This window comes from Dromiciops gliroides, chromosome 4 (genome assembly GCF_019393635.1).
Source record: "Dromiciops gliroides isolate mDroGli1 chromosome 4, mDroGli1.pri, whole genome shotgun sequence".
In the NCBI taxonomy this organism is placed as follows: Eukaryota; Metazoa; Chordata; class Mammalia; order Microbiotheria; family Microbiotheriidae; genus Dromiciops; species Dromiciops gliroides.
Window position 1 is genome coordinate 78,869,824 of NC_057864.1, and position 20,715 is coordinate 78,890,538.

General features: G+C 38.2%; 2 protein-coding genes across 2 annotated transcripts in view; one reads left to right on the top strand and one right to left on the bottom strand.

Annotated features, from left to right (window-relative positions):
* Positions 1-2,984, top strand: part of SWT1 (SWT1 RNA endoribonuclease homolog) — a 143,266-nt gene extending 140,282 nt beyond the window's left edge. The window contains exon 19 of the mRNA XM_044000693.1: positions 2,661-2,984. Within this exon, the coding sequence (XP_043856628.1) occupies positions 2,661-2,688 (28 nt within the window). The 3' untranslated portion in view covers positions 2,689-2,984. The remainder of the gene's footprint in view (positions 1-2,660) is intronic.
* Positions 176-19,532, bottom strand: LOC122753328 (influenza virus NS1A binding protein). Its single transcript, XM_044000694.1, has 15 exons — positions 19,166-19,532; positions 12,483-12,720; positions 11,338-11,466; positions 10,561-10,730; positions 10,348-10,423; positions 9,555-9,728; positions 8,880-9,005; positions 7,340-7,447; positions 5,167-5,296; positions 4,344-4,568; positions 3,750-3,871; positions 3,512-3,638; positions 3,281-3,412; positions 2,979-3,152; positions 176-974 (listed from the first exon to the last, which is right to left on the bottom strand). The coding sequence occupies exons 3-15, from the start codon at positions 11,446-11,448 to the stop codon at positions 721-723; spliced, it is 1,929 nt and encodes a 642-aa protein (XP_043856629.1). The 5' UTR covers positions 11,449-11,466; positions 12,483-12,720; positions 19,166-19,532; the 3' UTR covers positions 176-720.
* Between the last annotated feature and the right edge of the window lie 1,183 nt (positions 19,533-20,715).

The window sequence follows — 20,715 nt, forward strand, 5'->3', positions numbered from 1 at the left end:
ATTGCAGCTGAGGCCAAAGCTTAGAAGTTGGCATTCTGGGAGTTGAAGGGAAGCCTCCCTCTCAGCACATTCTAAGACTCTCCCTCTGCTTCAATAATTTGAATCTGCCACTTTTCACATCAACAGATAAAAGTACTCTGCTGAGAATATAAAAAGTTTTTATAAAAAGGCAATCATAAAAGATTAAATCTTGGTAGGCATGTCAGCTTTCTTATTAAAAAAAATAGCCATTGTAATATATTTAAATAAAGACTTTTTTGTTAAGATTGTTCCAGTTACTGAAAAGGGGCCTGAAAAAAAATAATTGCTGACATCCCAATATCTTACCCCCTCTTGCCCCATAAAACACATTCAAAGGAGAAAGTCATTTCATGTGCAAATTGGCAAAACAAATGTGGAGGAGAGGGAAACTCTTGAAATGATATGCCCAATCAATTCTTAGTTTATTTTTTTTACAATGTCAACTTCCAGAAAGATAAAGTAACCAAAAAAAGTTCTAAAAATACACAAAACAAACCTTCATGTTGGCATTCTTTTCAAATAAACACAAAAATTATGTACAGCACATATTATAGTATGCAATATGCAAAAGCTTTGTGTTGCTGTTAGCAACTTCTATATACCCTCCCCTACCCCCAGCCCCACCCTATTCACAACTGTACCTCTACTAAACACAATTACATCACTAAGCCTGTTAGTTTGGAAAGGGCCTTAAATTTGTTAAAATTGGAAAATCCTTGAATAGGGGCTCCATTCGTTTGACTCAGGGTTATAGACTTCCACTGTATTCAGGAATTCATTGCCATCAAATCCTCCCACTGCATAAATGGTGTTCCCCACAGCCACAATGCCAGCGTTGCTCCTTGGTGAAGTCATGTTTCCCATCATCTTCCATTCATTTCTAGCGGGATCATACATCTCTACACAACTGATAGCATGAGAACCATCAAAGCCTCCACCAACAAATAGCTTTCCTAAAAAAGAAATGATGATAAGACTATCAATAGGAGCAAACACAAAGGACTGCTGTATTTGAACAAAAATCTGAATGGATGCCAGAATCTTAGCAATTCATATGCATTACTGCTTTAAGTTTAGTAAGGCAATTATTTCAGTTTAAATCCCTGCATTTTAGAAGGGATGATAATGAGATTGAGTCCAAAGAAGAACCAAAAATTCCTGAGGAAACAGGGCATTTAGTCTAAAATAGGTTAAATTATTTACATAAACTGAAGGAGGAATAACAGGTTTAATTTATAGGTCAGTCAGCTAGACTTAGAAAGATCACAGACAACTACTGGATGCTTCCGACATTAACCTTCATCATAACTTCATAAAATTTTCTTTCCTCTGGATTATATTGTGTGTTCTTTGACATTCTAAAGTATAGAACTTTATACATGAGTGACACACAAAACTACAACAGACCTGCGATCTAAAGAGTTAACAAAATCTGATGTACTCACAGTCTACTAATAAAACTAAAAAACTCTCCATATAGACATACACACACACACACACACACACACACAATTCTAAATGTAGTAAGGAAGTTTCTATCTTCTCTTCAAAATCGTGACTCACTATTCATATACATAAATTCAGAATATAAATTTTCTTCAACTGCATTATGCACACCATAAATTATACTCTCACAAACTCAACCATTATGTTATAATCTAGTCTCCATTTAGCTTTATCTTTTTGCTTCTTTGTTTCTGTAAAGGATGGTATCCCTTTTTTATCCTCAATTTCTGTAAAAGATGCTGAAATGTCTGTTCTTTAATATTCCCATTCACAAGGCAAGTCATTTAAATTAGTTTTTCCAGCACTGTTGTTTACCTTTCTGCACACCTACTTTACATCATGCCATTATATATATATTTCATTCATATATAATTTTTTCATTTCCTATCAAGGTAGATCACTTCTCAATTTGTGCCTCTTGACAGTATCAGTGTATTATGGTCTCATCTGAAATTATTTTGTTCTCTTTCCTCATTTTACTCTTCATGTGTTCATATGCCATTTTAAAATCAAAATTCACTTATGAAACAACTAAATGTTATTCCAGATTCTTTTTACAAGAAAATTTCTCCTACAACAAAAGGCCAATCAAATGGCTCTTTAAAAATATGTCCTCAGATGATTTCAGAAAGGCCTGGAAAGACCTGTATGAACTGATGTATAGTGAAGTGAGCAGAACCAAGAGAACATTGTGTGCATGTGACAAGAATATTGTTTGATAAGAACTGTGACTTAACTATTCTCAACAATACAATGATCCAAGGCAATCCCAGAGACTATTGATGAAACATACTATTCAAAGAATATTGATGGAATGAACACAGACTGAAGCATGCTATTTTTTACTTTCTTTCATTTTTTTTCTTTTATTCAAGTTTTCCTATACAAAATTACCAATATGGTAATGTTTTACCTAATCATGCATGTATAACCTATATCTGATTGCTTACCGCCTCAGGGAAAGGGGAGGGTAGAGAGAGAATGAGGGATAAAAATTAGAACCCAAAACTATAAAAAATGTTTATTACTTTTTAAAAAACAAAATAAAAATCTGTCCTCTTCATAATGAAAGTTAGTTATTTCAAAAAGAACTATGGTTAACATATTTTAAATACAGATTTTTTTTTTTTCAGAATTTCTGGAGAATTCCTTTGTTCCTAAATTTGAGTTGACTTGACTCTACGGTACTTTTGGAAGTTATCAATTGAAGATGTACCAAGTTTAAACACACACACACACACACACACACAACACACACACAACACACACATATTTATATATATAAAACCACTGAGAGTTGGAAGGGTCCTAGTATACAACTCATGTACAAAAGCTATCTCCCCTATAACATGTAGTCAGAGTCAGCAAAAAGTTTTCCTTCTTTGATGGGAACCCTAATTTCATTGTTACCTGTGATCACTGACATCTTGGTAGAAAGGAAGAATACTCACCGTTATGAACAGCTACTCCAGCTCCACGTCTAGCCACATTCATGGGTGCAATCAATGTCCAGGTATTATTTTCTGGATTGTAGCGCTCTACTGTGTTTAAGCAATTCCAAGATTCAGCTCCTCCAATTATGTATAAATAACCACTAAGCTCACATACTGCCGATTGGTGTCTTCCTATAAAGACAAATTAAACTAGTGTTATTAGTTACTCAAACTCATACATATATACGTTTACTATCCTGGAGATTTATTTCAAAGTAACCCAAGTAAATCTGCTTAAAATATGAATACCACTGACTTACGAATGTTAAGGGGAGCACAGCTGGTCCATGACTTTGTTACAGGATCAAACACATCACAATTTTTCAGTCCTTTCTGACCATATGGATCAGATCCACCAAGGATGTACAGTTTTCCATTCAAAGCACAGACCCCTATATTCCAATTGTTAGGAGAGGAAGGAAAAAAAAATTATATGCTATTTTAAAATTCTCAATTATCCCAAACCTTCAAAACTTGGACAGAAAATGTACCTGCATTACAACGGTTGGTTCTCAATTCAGGAACTTGAGTCCAATCATCTATGTTTGGATCATACATCTCTCCACAACTCAGGTCATCAGAGTGGCCATTTGAACCACCTACCACATAGAGCTGACCCTAGGAAATAACAAGGAAATGATTTCAGTCTCATCCGTTTGAAAATTCAACTAACTCAAGGAAAAAGACCACAATGGTCTTTTCCATATATTGTTGGATCAACTCAATTACCATTAATACTGCCATTTGAAACCGGGCTCTTGGTGTTCTCATGGGAGCCAGGAAAGACCAATGATCTGTATGTGGATCATAGCATTCAACTGTGCGAAGACATTCCTCTCTGTTGTAGCCACCTGAAAGGATGATAAAAGATTTATAATAAAAGTAGTAAACAATTTGAGATTATATTTCTGAGCTCAGAATTTGTTAAAATGTTTCTTGGATTATACACACGTAACAGTGCACTTATTTCTGCCTTAACTAAATGTCTGCAATAAAATTTTGAGAAATAGATTTACTTCTTAAGTAAGTCTACTTTTTAGTCCTGGAGTGAAATAAAGGGGGAAAGCTACTCATTTATATTCCCACACCAGACAGATTATTTTTTAAATCAGAGCCTCAACTAGTGACTGTTGGACATAAGGCAAGAGCATTCACCAATAGTTTCCTTCCACAAGCAAGAGTGGGCATATCCAGAGTAAATTAAGAGGAAGCAGTAAAATCTGTGACCAACAATGGGATTTCGCTTTCACTAGCAAGCCCTAATATCTTTTATAAACTTCTCTAGGCTTTTAAATATAAAATATTTCTGTATAAGTAACTTACCTGCAGCTATTAGTTTGCCATTCAGTTCAGCTGTTCCTAGACCAGATCGAGCATAGTGCATGGGAGACATGGGCTTTTCTACTGGACCATCTGGTTGCAATTCAAAACTTAAACTTTTAATCAGTCGTGGAGTACTTGTTGGTGAACTCTGTGGACTGTTGCGTCCATGAAGGAAAATTACACAGAATACACCATCCAGCACAGCAAGACACAAGTAAGTATTATCTGCAAGCACAAGAATCTGACATTAAAACCTCTCCATCTAAACAAACATGGCCCCCAAATAGGTGAGACAACACCCCCTAATCCATTCCTTTGCAGAAAGATGGGGAGGTCTACTTGTGTGGAACATAGATTTACAGACTTTTTAGATGTATGTCAATTTTGCTTGTTTTTATTCTTCTTTAGGGAAAAAAAAATGCAAGATGGCTTTCTGAGGAAGAAGGATGGCAGGAGAAATTTTGCCAACAAAAAAAACCTTTAAAAATTGATTTAAAAAATTAATCTGGGGCAGCTAGGTGACACAGTGGATAGAGCACCGGCCCTGGAGTCAGGAGTACCTGAGTTCAAATCCGGCCTCAGACACTTATCACTTACTAGCTGTGTGACCCTGGGCAAGTCACTTAACCCTAATTGCCTCACTTAAAAAAAAAATCTACTTGTAATTTCAGTTTTGAAAGCCAGTATTTGTACATACTATTAAAGTAATGTTAAGATATTTTTAAATATAAAATATTTTGGAGGGAAAAGGATTTTCTCCCTTTCAAGTCACAAAATTGTGCTACTACTCAATAGGGCAATCCATCAATTTTCATATACTTACTTGAAGTCTTTTCTGAAGCAATGATTTTCCATTCATGCTTAGGACTTTGTACCGTAGCATTTGGAGAAGAGACACATCCAGTTGAACTGCTACTTATCTGCTTGTGGCCATTCTCACGTGGTGGCTTTTTCTGCAAAATCAAAAGGGAGCTACAGAAACCTAGCCAAAGACCACACACTGAACTGCCTCTGTTCCTGAGCCATTATGAGGGGAAACGCATGATTACAAAATCCATTACCTATGTGTGTCATTTATAGCACACCTAAATTTAAAACAAACCCCCTTTCTAAACAATGACAAGTTTATTTGCACACCTAAGTGTTCACTTCATAAAAGAACCGTTACATCTAAAGACAAGTCCAAAAAAGGCTCCAATTTAATAATTAAGGAACTAGTGACAAATGAGTCTTCTTAATAATTCAAATAAAAAAATATTCTGACAACTTTTTATGTTTTATGCATGAAAATCTCCAAAAAGGACTAGATACATTTGGCACACATTACTGACTCACAATACATTTTACAGATGTTATAAGACCTAATTAATGTTTCCATTCAATGAGGAAGAAACCTATCATATATGTGCAGTGCCTCTGAGGCAAATGTCAGGTACAGTTAACAGATTTTTTAATGGAAAGACTTTAGCCAGGACTTGGGGTTTAGCTCCCAGCTCTGACACTGGTACCTATGTGAACTTGGGCAAGGAATCTTTGGGCCTTATTTTTCATCTTTTAAATGAGTTCCTTCTAGTTCTAAATCCTTGATTCCCAAGTATGACTGCTGCCATATACAGTCGGAGGTAAGTAATAAGCCCATCTTCCAGCAGCTACATACCTGTTATGTAAACACTATTGAGCATTATACACAGTCTCCTGCATGTCTGATCACATCAGGAAAACCATGTCAGGAATTATGATTACTGAGAACATGACTCAATTTATGGGCATGTGAAGTCTGAATTGCTACAAATCCCGAGTGCTCCTTTAAGGATCACTACAGTAATAATTTTTACTTCAGCTAGTCTTAATTTTAATTTTTATGATGCTCATAGAATAGAATTAACATTCTGACAAATTTCTATAAATGAAAAATCTCATTTGATCTGATCAAATTCATGGGCTTTTCAATGACGATGACTATGCACAGCCAAAAATGAATGTGTAATCATTTCTTCACCACTTGTTATCATCATCATCATCATCTCTATTAATTAAATCATCCCAAACTGGCCTTTATTTAGGTTAAGCATCTGGGACACTCGATCAATTACTTTGACTGAAGTTTTTATTTTCAGAAAAGGCAACAAAAATAAACAGAGACTGGGGATAATTAGTGAAAGCAATGAACTAAGCAACGTGAAGCAAGAAACGCATTGGAACTAACCAAGTTTCTCCGTATTCATTGATTTAGTGACGGTATACTCCTAAATATGCAAAAACATTGAAGTTTCATTATTCTTTAAGGTTCTGGTACTTACAACACACTGTCATAATTTGCTATTCATGACACCTCCAAACTATGCCATTATGAGCTCACACTTTAAAAGACCAAACACGACATACTAAGAAACATGATCAAAATGTCCTAACTGTCCACACGGCCAATCACCTACTTACAAGGATCAAGAGACACCTCTTTTTATATTCTCAAATCTTACTGAATTCTTTCTCTACTCATAACATGCTAATTTATCCTAATACAAAAACCCAATTTTCACCAAGTCACTATACTTTAATTCCTTCATTTTAAAAGCCCTTTGTCATTATTTGCAAATCTTACTCTAGGAGGATAAATCCAAATGGGACCCCAAATTGGCTTACAACCTGGAAGTGAGAGGCATAAACTAGCACAGTGCCATGTCCACACATGTCAAGATCCTCTGCCAAATACCAACTGTCTGAATTACACCATAAAAAATTTGGTTGGGGGCAGCTAGGTGGCACAGTGGATAAAGCACTGGCCCTGGATTCAAGAAAACCTGAGTTCAAATCCTGCCTCAGACGCTTGACACTTACTAGCTGTGTGACCCTGGGCAAGGCACTTAATCCTCATTGCCCCGCACCCTCCCAAATTCAGCTACTTTCTTTACCAGAGCAAAAGAAATGTTTAGGTGTGCTATAAAGTTTACTATCAAATTTTAACCTGCAGTTACCTCCAACTCTGCAATGTGTACCTGCACAAACTGAATGTGGTCATCATCACTGCCAAACACCTCAGCCTGTCCATCTAGTAGATTCCCATCAAGCAGCTTGTGATCAGCTGAGTAGTACAACGTTTGAACCTGCAAAACAGCAACAGAATACCCATGTGGTGGCTCTTGTCTCCATAACTACTCTCCTATTAGGTAGAATACAAAGACTCCACAAGGGAACCTCCAGTGAGTGTGCCTCTTGATATCTCACTCTGGCAAAATCACAAATTAAAAGAAAAATACAAGTCATGGTGGTAAAAAAAAAAAAAAAGAAAAAAAAAGAAAAAAAAGAAAATTTTTTTAAAAAAAATCTTCCAATACTGGCTTAAGAATCCTTGGCTTGTTCTGCTTGAAAGAAATCTTCATTTTTCATGGCTCCTAATAATTATTAGCATTTCTGATAGAACATTAAGAGAGAAAGCATAAAAGTACAATATACAGGCTCTTGAATAATATACAGATTCACAATCACATACTAGGGTCTACCCCCTGAAAATAGGCTCTTTTCCATGTACAAACAATACTTTCCTCTTGGGCAGGATGAAAAATGCCAACAAAAGCGAACTTTAAAAAAATTCAGTTCCCAAGCCCCAAAACAGAAAAAAAAAAATGTGAACATGCAATACATTACTAAAGGCAGCCAAATAACAAGTGGCAAGGCAGAAGATCAACTGAGAACATAAATAATAACACATGGTGTTTTTTTTCAAAGGTCTCTTAGGCTTATGTCTTTAACGTATTATCTAGCTTCAGTGGAAATGCTACAATTGAGCAATTAATTGTAGAGTGCCCTTAAGGAAAAAAAAATTTCCAAGTTTGCTTCATTAATATTTTAGGCTTTTGGGGTTGTTATGTGTGTGTGTCTGTTTAGGGGATAGTTGGGGGTGTCTTAAGAAAAGATGGCCCAAGAGAAGTTTAGAGGAATGCATGAATAACACCAATGAAAGACACAAAGCTTTAAAGAAAAGAAATCCTGTAAAGGAGTAAACACCATTAAATCATCATCGCTCTCTGCCCACAGCGGATTTTTCTTAGGAGAACTGGGGCAGGACTGCTGCTTCTGTACGTGTCAATACACTTGAGGTTTCTTCATGTTTCTTCAGTCTTGGGTATCCTAGTTTTGTTAATAAACCTATAGGGAGATAAATCAATGGGGAGGAACAACCATTAGAAGCTTTTACCTACTTTTCATATTTAAAGCAAAAACCTGTGAAAGAAACATTAAGAATCTACAGAAAATTTCAGGACCACCTCCCCATTTCTAAAGCAAATTACATGCTACTTTAAAGAAAGTTATCAGCACATAATGAGCAAAGAAAAAAAAAAAAGAAAGCAGAAGACCAGACTGAACAGTTCATTCAGCTCACCTGGACACCCCCCCTGTTTCTCAGCTTAGGGGTACCTATAGCAAAATTTAAATTCTTTAGGGTCATGGTTATAAAATGAAAATGAAAGGGAATCCTTCATGTCAAAGCAACTTAACTTTAAAGAATTGTTTAATCCCATTTACTTAAAAACTAACCTCTTCCATCAGCTCTTCCAGACTGTCTCCATTCTCCCAGATGCTACGCTGCACCCAGTTGATTACCTTTGTATATAATTTGCCATTGCTAGGCAGGCAGACATTGTCTTCAAGCATGACCTCCAACTAGAGTTCCAGAAGAAAAAAAAACAAAAACATTAAAATATGCTTTGCTTCCAGTCTTTAAGATTTTGACTTTTCATGTTTATTCTACGTAAATAAAGATATCTGCTCTATTCAATTAAAAACTGCACTCATTTTAAAAGACAGACAAAATTGAAGTAGAAACAGAAAAAATAATAGTCAGATGTTAAGATACAACCACTTCACTGAATGATTTTTACAATATTCTTTGAAATACACCGTTGGTATCACTTCTTTAGCATACAGGATAGGGAAGATACATTGCTAAAAAAATTATAATTAAAAAAAAAACCCCAATATTGGAACTTCAGAGACACTAGTCATTGATAATCTTGGCTACCTGACAGACTGAGAAAACATACCACCCTCCTTTCATTGGGGGAGGTCATAAACACTTAAAACACCAATGCTCTACTGTTTTGTTTGGCTTTCTTTGTTTCTAAGGGGAAAGGCCATATCTGGAAATGACATAAAGGCACAAAACTTTTTAAAAAATGAAGCAGTCAAAAAAATTTTTGGTTTCCTTCTTACTTTTAGCCGTGGGAGTTTAAGAAATTCCTCTTCTTCTGAAATTTGTAACAGATGCTCCTGGATATAAACATCAACCTTATTCAACAAACGTGAGTCTCCCATGCAACTTGCAAAATTCCGGTAAGAGATACAGCTTGAAACATCCATCCTGGATAGCAAATAGTCACCACAAACCTTTGGAAAAAAAAAATATATGCAAATATAGGAATACTTCACAACTTCTCTGTGAATTTGTAAGATACCATTCTTTTTTTTTTTTTTTTGGTGAGGCAATTGGGGTTAAGTGACTTGCCCAGGGTCACAATGCTGGTAAGTGTTAAGTGTCTGAGGCCGGATTTGAACTCAGGTCTTCCTGAATCCAGGGCTGGTGCTCTATCCACTGCACCACCTAGCTGCCCCAAGGTACCATTTTCAATAGTAAATCTTGGGAGGAACAATAAAAGCTCCAGAGAGCAGAGGTTGCAGCATATATTGTTGGTGTATGAAGGAACCGGGGAATGTATTAAAGTCATTTTGTCATAAATTAGAAGGGCCCCTGAAATGGGAGCCATAGGAGCTGGAACCCAGTCTATTAAGTATAAGCCTTTTGGTTTTACCACTGCCCCCAGACAACAAAGGAAGCCCCAAATTTATTTTAATTTCCATGAAGCAATTATCTCTGCCAAGTAACTACATGCATATTTCCTCTACTTGTGAAAATTTTCATTTGCTCCATGACAGTAAGTGTTCAAAGCTATGCACATGACTAAAACAGGAACCACATTGCATTCTGGTTACATAAATAAGACTGTACCTGCTTTACTCTGTCCATCTTTAGCTTCTTAGCTGCAGAATAAACATCTTTTACTAACTCCTTATCAGCTTTCAATCTATTAAAAAAAAATCAAAATGCCCATTGTAGTATGCCAATATCAAGGTTTCTAAGACACTTAATGAAATTATTTTAAATTAGGAGTTTTAGAATTCTGATACAGAACCTCATTTTTATTTGATAGAAAATACTTACTGAGCAGTGTAGGCATAATTCAACAAGACTTCAACTGCTTCTGGATTGAGATCATCAAATTTAACGTGAGAAACTCCATGAGGATCACTATCACTATTGAAGATTTCAAATAAGTAGGGACTGCAGCAAGCCAACACAGCTCTGTGTGCCAACATCTCGTGCCCACAGACCTTAGATTATAAAGAATTACAATCAGAAATATATTACACAACATCCTACCAGCAAACTATTACATAATATTCAGTTCTCTTAGTTCCCCCCCCTAAGTTATGTGTTCTCAAAGTAGACTTTGTAAATAAATGCCTTTTACGGAAAACATAATCCTTAAATCCAGGAATCTTTGTGATTCAGCAATAAAAAGTTTAAGTCCATCCTATCTATCCATCCATCCATCTTCCTTCTTAGGGCAATGAGGATTAAGTGACTTGCCCAGGGTCACACAGCTAATAAGTATCAAGTGTCTGAGGCCGGATTTGAACTCCAGTTCTCCTGAATCCAGGGATGGTGCTTTATACACTGTGCCACCTAGTTGCCCTCCCCCCCCATTCATTTTTTAAAAAAACCTGATCTCCCCATATTGCCAAGGCTAGAATTATAGGGACCTGATTTCCTTATAGCCTTTGGAGAGGACATATGTATCCCTGTTTAGGCAACCTAATAGTCTCCTGTTAAATGGCATTAATATAGGGAGCCCCCAGTTAAGTGTATATACCAGACTGGCTTAGCCCACTGTAGCTTATAATGCCACCAACACCCCAGTAATCAAATTTTAAGTACCTGAAGTCGAACATCACAGAACTGGCCACTTTTTCGCAAAGCATTTAATTTGGCAACTGAAGACTCAATGAAATTTTCATCTTCAAACATTAAATATCCATTGGGAATCATTTTTAAATGTATGTTTGGCTGAGAGAAAGAAAATAGCTGTTATTTTTTCTTAGAAAATAACCATTTAAAAATGAACAATTTTATTAAGTAGTAGAGTAATATCTAATTATAAATCCTATTCCAAGCAAGTGGGATATCTTTAACTTACCATGCACATTACATGTAAAAGTATATTCTACACAAACAATACTGCAAAAACATGGTCACTAAAATGTCCCAAATCCACCTATCCAAAGGGATGCCAAATGGAGTGATTAGATATCAGGACCACTTTCAGGTTTCCATCTCTGTTAAAAATCCATTCTTGAAGGAGGAAACTGAACTCTTGTACTGTGTTATCCCAACTTTCAATGGAAAAGAATTATCTAATATAGACTAGACCCCTTCTCTAATTCTTTCCTCCTCTCCCCATAATTACATGGGTAAGGTACAGATTCACTTCAAGTTAAAATTACACAGAAAAATTATCTGGTCATAAACCCAGAGGCCCTGCCACTTTTAACTTTATTATCTTGAGAAAGATATTTGCTCCTCACTCTGGGGCTCAAATTTCCTCACTGTCAAATGAAGGGCTATGACCTAGACACATAAGTTCCTTTTAGCTCAAAACTTTGAAACAATGCAATTGAAAAAAAATACCAATGAATGATCATTTTCATATATATTGCCTATTTAAAAAATTATTTTCTAGTCATCAATTGCAACGTATTTTTAACAATTCAATGAATCTCTAGAACTATAACCTCTAGAAGCTAAATTAAAATTTCAAATTCTGTCTATTCTACAATCATCTCTACTTTATACAAGTAAAAACTGACTTATCAAAGGTTTATACTTTATTTTATTTCCCTGCTTTTAAAAACAAATGAATGCTAAAATTCTGCTTATAGAAACAAAATAAAATGTATCATCAAAACAAACATCAAAATAGATTTTCATCTTTTAATCACGGAAATTAAAATACTAGCATATATATATGGGTTAACTTAAATAATGCCAAAGAATTCACATTCCTAATGTTGTCTTTCACTCACCTATTAATATATTTGTGAGAATTTATGCCAGAAGATTTGTAAATAATCGAGGGGAATTGGAGTGTGAAAATGCAACACACACTTTTGTATCTTCTTGTAAGACAGGGGTGCTGAATGAAGGCAGATGTGTTTTAAAGCTGCAATGGTGATTCCAAAACTATCAGGCTTGAAAATGATGTAATCAAGTCCTTAAAAGCTATAGACATGAATTTCTTCTGTGATAATCATGCATCATAATCTGTAAGAGAGACAATTTTTTCTTAGACAAATTAAGGTCTTGTTTGCCAGAAGCTTACAATCTAAAAATGTTAGCAACATTTTTTTTTTAACTGACAGTATGAAGTGCAAGATTGCATGTACAATGTCTCAAACTCAAATATTAACTGACTTGAATTCCCTTTTTGACTCCCATACCTGGTTCTATTCTTTGCTCCATAAGTGATAATCTTATTTCAAGATTCAGTAATTCTTGAGTTTGGGAAATTCTACAAACCAAATAAATATTAATATTGTGAATATGCTCATTCCAGTATTTTTCTTCCTTCTAAGAATTGGAATGTGTCTACGGACACACTTTAAAAACAATTAATTTCTGATTATATTCACACACACACACACACACAGCCAGTCACCTCTTGTTACAAAAGCAGTTTTTTCTTTCCAAAACTAACCAACTTATTATCACCAATTTACTCTAACAGCTTATAGATCAGTGTATCTGTATCCATAGTCTTTCTTCCAACCCTTTCAAGGGTTTCTCTTCTCTGTGGTCAGCCTTGGTCTTTTGTATATAGTTTTCTGTTCCCTCTTATTGTTTTAAAAATTTACATTGTTGCATTTATTTTATATAGTGTTTTTCTGGAGCTGCTTACTTCATGTTCATATAAATCTTCCTATGCTTCTCTGAATTCTTCATAGGATTATTGCAATATATTCTTACACCACAATTTGTTTAGCTATTCTCCAATCAACATGTGATATAGAGCAGGACTCAAAGCTAGGAAAACCAGGGTTCATAGTCTGCCTCTAATACAAGCTATAACCTTGTGCAAGTCACTTAACCCCCTGGGCCAGTGGTGTCAAACTCCCACTAAACTATACATAAAAACCTCTATGAGCTGCATGACTTAAGTTTTAAAATGTAACATTATCTATGTTTTGTTAAATATTACAAATCCACATCCCATCTTATCCCAATCAATAACTATCTACTTTGTTTCTCTTCTTTGCTACCTCAAAAAATGCTGCTATGACTGTTGGTGTCTATAGGACTTCTCTTTTTGTCTTTAATCTCCCATGTCTGGCAGTAGGATCTCTGAGTTAAAACATATGGCTATTTTAGACATGTCAGAGCATAATTCCAAAGTGATTTCCAGAATGGATAGATAAATTCACAACTCCAATGACTGTATTAGTGTGGCTTTCTGCCACCCCCTCAGACACTAGACTTTTTTTTTTCTTTTTTGAAGCTTACTCTGAATTCTGAGGAGGAACAATATTTAAAGTAGAGTGCAGACATCCTCTGGGATGTCCAGAAAGATATGAAATTCTAAAGCCTTCTAATGTGCCACCAGCAGACAATATAAAAATAGTTAAAGGACTGTATATGATGCACTATTCAAGTTCAAATCTGGCCTCAGACACTTGACACTAGCTGTGTGACCCTGGGCATATCACTTAACCCTCATTACCCCCCCCCCCCAAAAAAAAAGACTTAAGGAAGACATCAGAGCATCACAATGAAGAGTTAGATTTATTATGCTTGGCTCCATAGAAAAAAACTAGGAACAAAGCCTATAAGTTACAGAAAAGCAGATTTGAGGGCAGCAGGACCTTCTTAATGGGTAAGGTTATTTGTACTAAGTTATCCAGTTATTCAGTGGTAGCTGGAGAATGTCCAGGTATTGATTAATGCTTTTAACCAGGGATCAATCTACATCCAAGTCTGAGTATATGAATAGGTAGTATTTTGATAATGTAACATAATGGTTATTTCTTATAATTTTCTCAGAATTCCAGACATATCTTTCTACACAGATGCGAGATATATCACACATTATAAAATTACAATTTCTCCATAAAGATTTTATTTGGGAGTTCAGATTTACCTGTCAATCACATGAACTAGTCCTACAAACTACTTCAGTAGGTTTTGATAAACCCAGAGCTCTCAATTTGCCATTATTCTAGTTTAATTAAATGAACCACAAAATAATCTTAAGTATATAACATATTAGAAATAAATGCTATGAATTTTATTACCAGTTGCCATCCATCAAACAAAGCTATTAAGACGAATAACTGCAAAAAAATTTAACTAAATGAATGTTAAGTTTACTTTAGGTCTGTGTCAAGTAATAGGTGCTACGTTTCATTTTAGCTACAGAGTTTATTCCTGTTTCAACAAATTTAATTGTTTGTTTTTCCACAATAGCAATGTCTATACATAGACTAAAAATTTTAGGTTATGTAAAAATTCATTTTAGTGACATGTCTTAAAAATCTTAAAAATTAGCCTTGTTCAGAAACTTCACATGTGGGGAAATTCTGGGTCTACCTCTAAAATTCTAAGCATTCTGAACTGTGACAGACTTTGCTGAAACCCTATAAATGAGTTCCTCATAACAAATACAAGACAAAACTAAATGACTAGGTTCAAGTTAGGAATACACACACCAACTATCTCAATTTTTAGGCTATGATCAAAGTTTTTATAGACTTATACAGGAACCCAGAATAAGACAATCAAATTTTAACATGGCTCTATGAAGCATTTTTTAGAGCAGATCCACATGGCCCATATTTTTTCACTGTGAAAACCTATTACTTAAAGCAAAGGTAATCATATCCAGAAATATGATTTGATACTTCGAAGCCATTCAGATGCAACCATTAACTGTCTTCTTACTACAAGGTTTTTGCTATCCACTATGTGCCTGCAGAATCAACTTGCCATGCTAGGCCACAAACCATTTCAGAGTATCACATGTAACCGAATAAAACTCTGGCTATGAATATGTAGCCATGTTATGAGTAAAACATTCTTTTAAAGTTTCAATGATTTTGTAACAAGAACCCACATACAATATAATAACTGACAATTAAATAAGTTTTAATTAAGACCTATAAAAAGCTTTATATGCTTTTATCTCATTTTTGTCCTCCATAAGAAAATTAGGTACTTTGTCCTGATTTAATTTATACATTATGACATTAACATAAAAACAAATTTCAGCCCTTTGTAAATTTAAATTTTTTATTTTACACATCTTAACTATATATTGCCTTAGATATCCTGTATCTGAATCAACATCCCTTTTCTAAGTCCTATTATATGGTAATAGATTCCTCCATGATCCACAAACATCATAATGAGCATAGAGTCTTCAGTTTGTGCAATAGAGACAGTTCTATTTAGAAGCCACAGGTTTAGAATTCATTCCTTTACCCTGTATGTAATGTGTACTTATCATAGTCTAGGATATGAACTGAAACGCAAATTCCTAAATTCAAGAGTAGATTAATTTGCCCCAGTGTATGTGGAGTTATTATCTTTTTCAAGTTCTACTTACTTTTCAATAAAAAATTTTCTCCATAGTTGGAGGGTTGCAATAGACCTCAAATTGACCCTTTTCTGACAGTTCAAACACACATATTCCAGAATACCCAACTTTAATTGAAATGGAAGTGAATGTAACCAAACTAATAAAGCTCAATGGAAAGAATGGATAAACTGTTATAACCATCAGTAAATAGGAAAAATGGAAACCAGAATAAGAAACATGTTCTAACCAAGGTCACTGATAAACATTCAAGACTCCACATACATAGTATTTTTCTTTGGCTGTGCCATTTACTTTACTCTAAAGGAGCTTAAAAAAAAAATGAGATTATGGACAAAGATGCGAAGGGGGCCAGAAAACAGAAAAAAGGGATTGAGGAAAAATGTGTCCTATGATAAGTACACATTACATACAGGGTACAGTGAGAAAGCAACAAGGATCTGAGAAGGGTAGTCAAAACAAACTGATTCAGTCATATCTATTGGGTATTCCCTCAGGTGGTGGTCAGAGCAATTAATCACTGCTTTTCTTTGGAGAATTAATTATTAGAGAGCGGCCACGGAACTAATCAGCAAGCAACAAGGCTCTCAAATTGTTTAAACATCTAAAACTTGGTAAGAACAGCAGCTCACCTCTCAATTTACAAAGTAAATTGTACCCTGACTTCAGGTTTCCCCACAGCCTTTCTTTCCCCATGGAGCACCCTCAAAAGACCTAGATTAAAACTAGTGACTTTCTCCGCTAAAAAAAAAAAAAAAGCACATCACCAACATTACATAAGAATATCCTTGAAGGAAATTAACTCCCACATAAAGGTAAAATCATCTAGAGAAAAAAACCGAGGAAGGTACTTAATTCTTTTATATGCCACAGAAAGTCAAAAGTGTCTGTTTCACCCTCTTTCAGGTAACAGTTCATACCAATAGCTCTAAAAATCAAAGGCCATCATTTTTACTATCTTTTTCCTCCAACCTAATGCCATTCAACAACTATGAAACCGCCAATGAAATTCTTAACAACGGACAAATTCATCACTGTTCTGATAGGGGCAAGAAACCTACTTCCAAAAGAAGAACTTAACGCTACTAATACCATGCTGCCCAAATGACAAGAAATCAGTATGAGAGAGAACCTTCAGTTTGGTCAATAATTACCTCTTAGATGAGAGAAAACAACTCTGAATAAGTCAAATTATATATGCCAATTGAGAGAAATAATCATTGCATCTACTAAAAGCAAATCAATAATCCTTGACAAATTATTTTTAAAGCACCTTACACTTGCTGGAACAATTTAGTTTTATAAAATATTTGAAGTCACGTTCAAAGCCTCAAATTAGCAAGAAAAAAGTCCACAAAGATACCTTATCAAGCCAAGGACTCCACCAAATACACTCGCTGATTATAAGCAATAATCTTAAAAATTCAAACTAAAAATATAGGCTGTTCTCTACTGACAAACCTAGTAAAGTGAATCTATAAAAATAAAGCTATTAAAATTTGTCACAACATGGAGAACAGAACAGCTAGAGGGCTCTTCCCCTGTCACTGGCTCATATCCAGTTTACCTATAGTGACCAAAGTATTACCATCTGGGATAGATCTTCCAGTAGGTAACATAAATTACTCACAAGCACAATTTTCACTACCCCCAAATTACCAATATTTACATCTAACGATAATAAAGACACAAGGCCCAAGTAAGACAGTAATTAAATTACGAGTATCTCCCCATTCCCAGGAGCTATAGGAAAAGGACTAGTTCAATAAAATGGGACTTGCAGCAGGGTCCATGTTGTACTTGTTCTACAGATAAAAGAACTTCTGGGATTTCCTGTTATGAATCATTAACTAAGAAGAGCAACCACACACTTAGAAAGTGCAGCCAGTTAGTTCTGGTCCTATTTCACTATTATGTACTGTAAATCACAAATTAGGAAACAACGAAAATTTCAATGAAAACCCTTTGAAGGCTGTTAATTGCCATTTACTTCTATCCACTACTTTTAGATGGTCTATAAGAAATAAATCGAGGAACACTTAAAAAGTATACTATTCCCTTCCGAAATTAACCTTCCTCTACCACGTGTAAAAAACGTGAGGGTTTTATTAAGTGTCCCTCCGAGTAGGATGGCTTCCTAAGATCCTCGGGGGCTGGGATCATCTCGCACCTCCTGACCAGCGGGGTGCCAGGGGGGTTGGGGTGGGGGTGGGGCAGCCAAACCGAACCCTCCCGACGTAAGAAGTTCTTCGGCCCCCAGCGCGGCGCTTCCTCCGCCGGGTTTCGCAGCCCCAGCACCCCAGCGCCGGGAGGCTCGGCACCCCGCCGCAGGCACACCCCCGACTGGCGATTGGACGGCCTCCCAATCAATCAGCCCCGACACGTCAGGGCAGCCGATGGCTGCCTCCTCCCGCCCCCTCTTCCCCTCAGCTTGGCAAGAGGAGCGGGCAACGTGGAGTGGGAACAAAGGAGCCCCGGGGCCGGCGGCTCCCCGCCTTCCGAACCGGGCCTGGGGCCGGTAGCTCGCCCACATCCCGCGGGCCCCGGGCGCGTCCTCATCGACCCCAGGCCCCGCTGGGGGTAAAATGGGCACAGGAGGTCCCGCTCTTGACCGCGGGGACAGGGGTCGAGGTTCCCGCGCCTCGTTCCCCCAGAGGGGGGGGCGAAGGGGCGGGCAACGGCGGCCGAAGGAGCTGCCCCTCCTCCTCCTTCAGGTGACAGCTCCGAGGGGCCCCCGAATCACCGCGCCATGCCTCCGTTTCCCGATCCGTAAATGAGGCGGTGGGAGGCAGTGGCCTCCCAGTCCTTCCAGCCCTTCCTCTACAAACCTCCCTCTTCTCGGAGAAGACAGACAACACATGTGTCCCGCCCCCTCCTCGCTTCTGGCTACATGGGCAGCCCCATCAAGAGCGCGCGGGACCCGGACTCTCCCGGTCCGGCCAACGCCGGCGTCGGGGTTACCGATCGCCGATACTCGACCTCCTCCCGGCACACGCGAGGCAGGCGGGGCCGGGCCGCGCTCCGCATCCCTTTGGCCATCCCCTCTCCCACCCCGGTGCCTGGCCGGCCCCGCGAGCTCCCTTCTCCCGCTCTCTACCCCACCCTGCCCGCGGACGCTACCTGGTTCCTCTGAGAAAGGACGAAAAAATTCATCGCTGGAGCTTCGGGGGGATCAGGAGGAAGCGAGTGGGGAGCGGTCCCAACGGAAAGCGCCTCGAGGCGACGGAGAGAAAGATCGGAGAGGGAGGGCTGGATCGGCCGAAGGGAAAGATAGATGGGGAAGGGGATCCGCACGGGCTGGATCGTTCTTGCTCGCCCTAGGAAGGAAGAGGAAGAAGAAAAGGAGGACAAGGAGCCGCTGCTGCTACTGCCGCCGCCGATGTTGATACTGCCGCTACCCCGAGCCGGCCGAGAAGACACGTCCGTCCTCCACGCGCGCCTGAAGACACTGCTGCTGCCCGCCCGGCGTTGGCCGCACCCCCTTCCACACGTCACCGCGTGCGCCTGCGCCTCTGTCGCTTCCTCCCTCCCACTCCTTCTTGCGTGAATCTCTCGGCGAATCAGAGCCCGACACACAAATCGCCTCGGTTCCCTCCTTCCAACTCCCGCCTGAGCCGGAGCCCTGCCTCTCTCCTCCCCCTCCCCCTTTGCTCCATCCCCCTTTCCAGCCCTTCCGCAGCTGCGCTAGGTCAGTACAAGGTGACGTGAGGGCGAGGTCCTGGGCAGAGGTGGGTTGTGTCCCTGCCTTCTGCTGCTATTCTTCTTCTTCCTCCTTTTCCCCCCGTCCCCCCATCTTTTTTTTTTTTTAAGCTCCCCCCAGTCTCCACCTGTGCGCTCTCTCCCCGCCTACTCCTAACCCGAGGCTGGTTCTGTCCAGCCCTCGGGAGGAAGGAGCTAGCTGGGCAGGCAGCCCTTACCTGTCCTCCCATCAGACTTTAGAGATTAGTTTTTGCCCCCCCAGGAATGAGGGCTTTGGACTCTCTGTCTCATTCCAGTGCCACACCCCGGGCCTGGACCTAACTGCTTTAACTTGCTAGAGTCCAGTCCACACCTCCCCATTATTATTGTTAATTGTGTGTCTAGGAAGGATAGGGACTGGGGGCGGTGACCTGAGATAAGGAGCTGAGAAATGCACACCTGCAGTATTTGGGGTGGAAGGCGTTCACTAGCTTTTTGTTTACACCCGGTTTTTGTTGTTGGGTTTGTTTGTTTATTTTTTCCGTACCTGTTTAGAGTAGAAAGGTCTGTGCAATTCTAATCATCTAAATCATTTAGAAGGATGGAGCTGTCAGGTACCAAAGAGGTCAACTAATTCAATCCCTGAGTAAAGAAGTGACTTAGCTAGTTTTGTGGCAGAACATGCTCTAGAATAGAACACGGGCCTCTTGACTCTTGTTTACTTCTTACCTTTACTCCCTGTGGGTTCCTGCTGGTTTTTTTTTTTCCACTCTGCAGTGCCACTTTCTACTCAGACACAGGAACAATCTTTTACTGGCCCTACCCTTACATGTCTGGGGAGGAGGAGCAGAAATGTAATGTGCTTTGAAGTCCCTGGAAAATTTGAAATTCTTCTACCATCCTTCAGGGACCTTCCTGACTTCCTATCACCTGGTTCATCCCCTTCCCATTCTAAAGGGGAAGTGACTTAGGAGGACGAATGGGGGAAAATA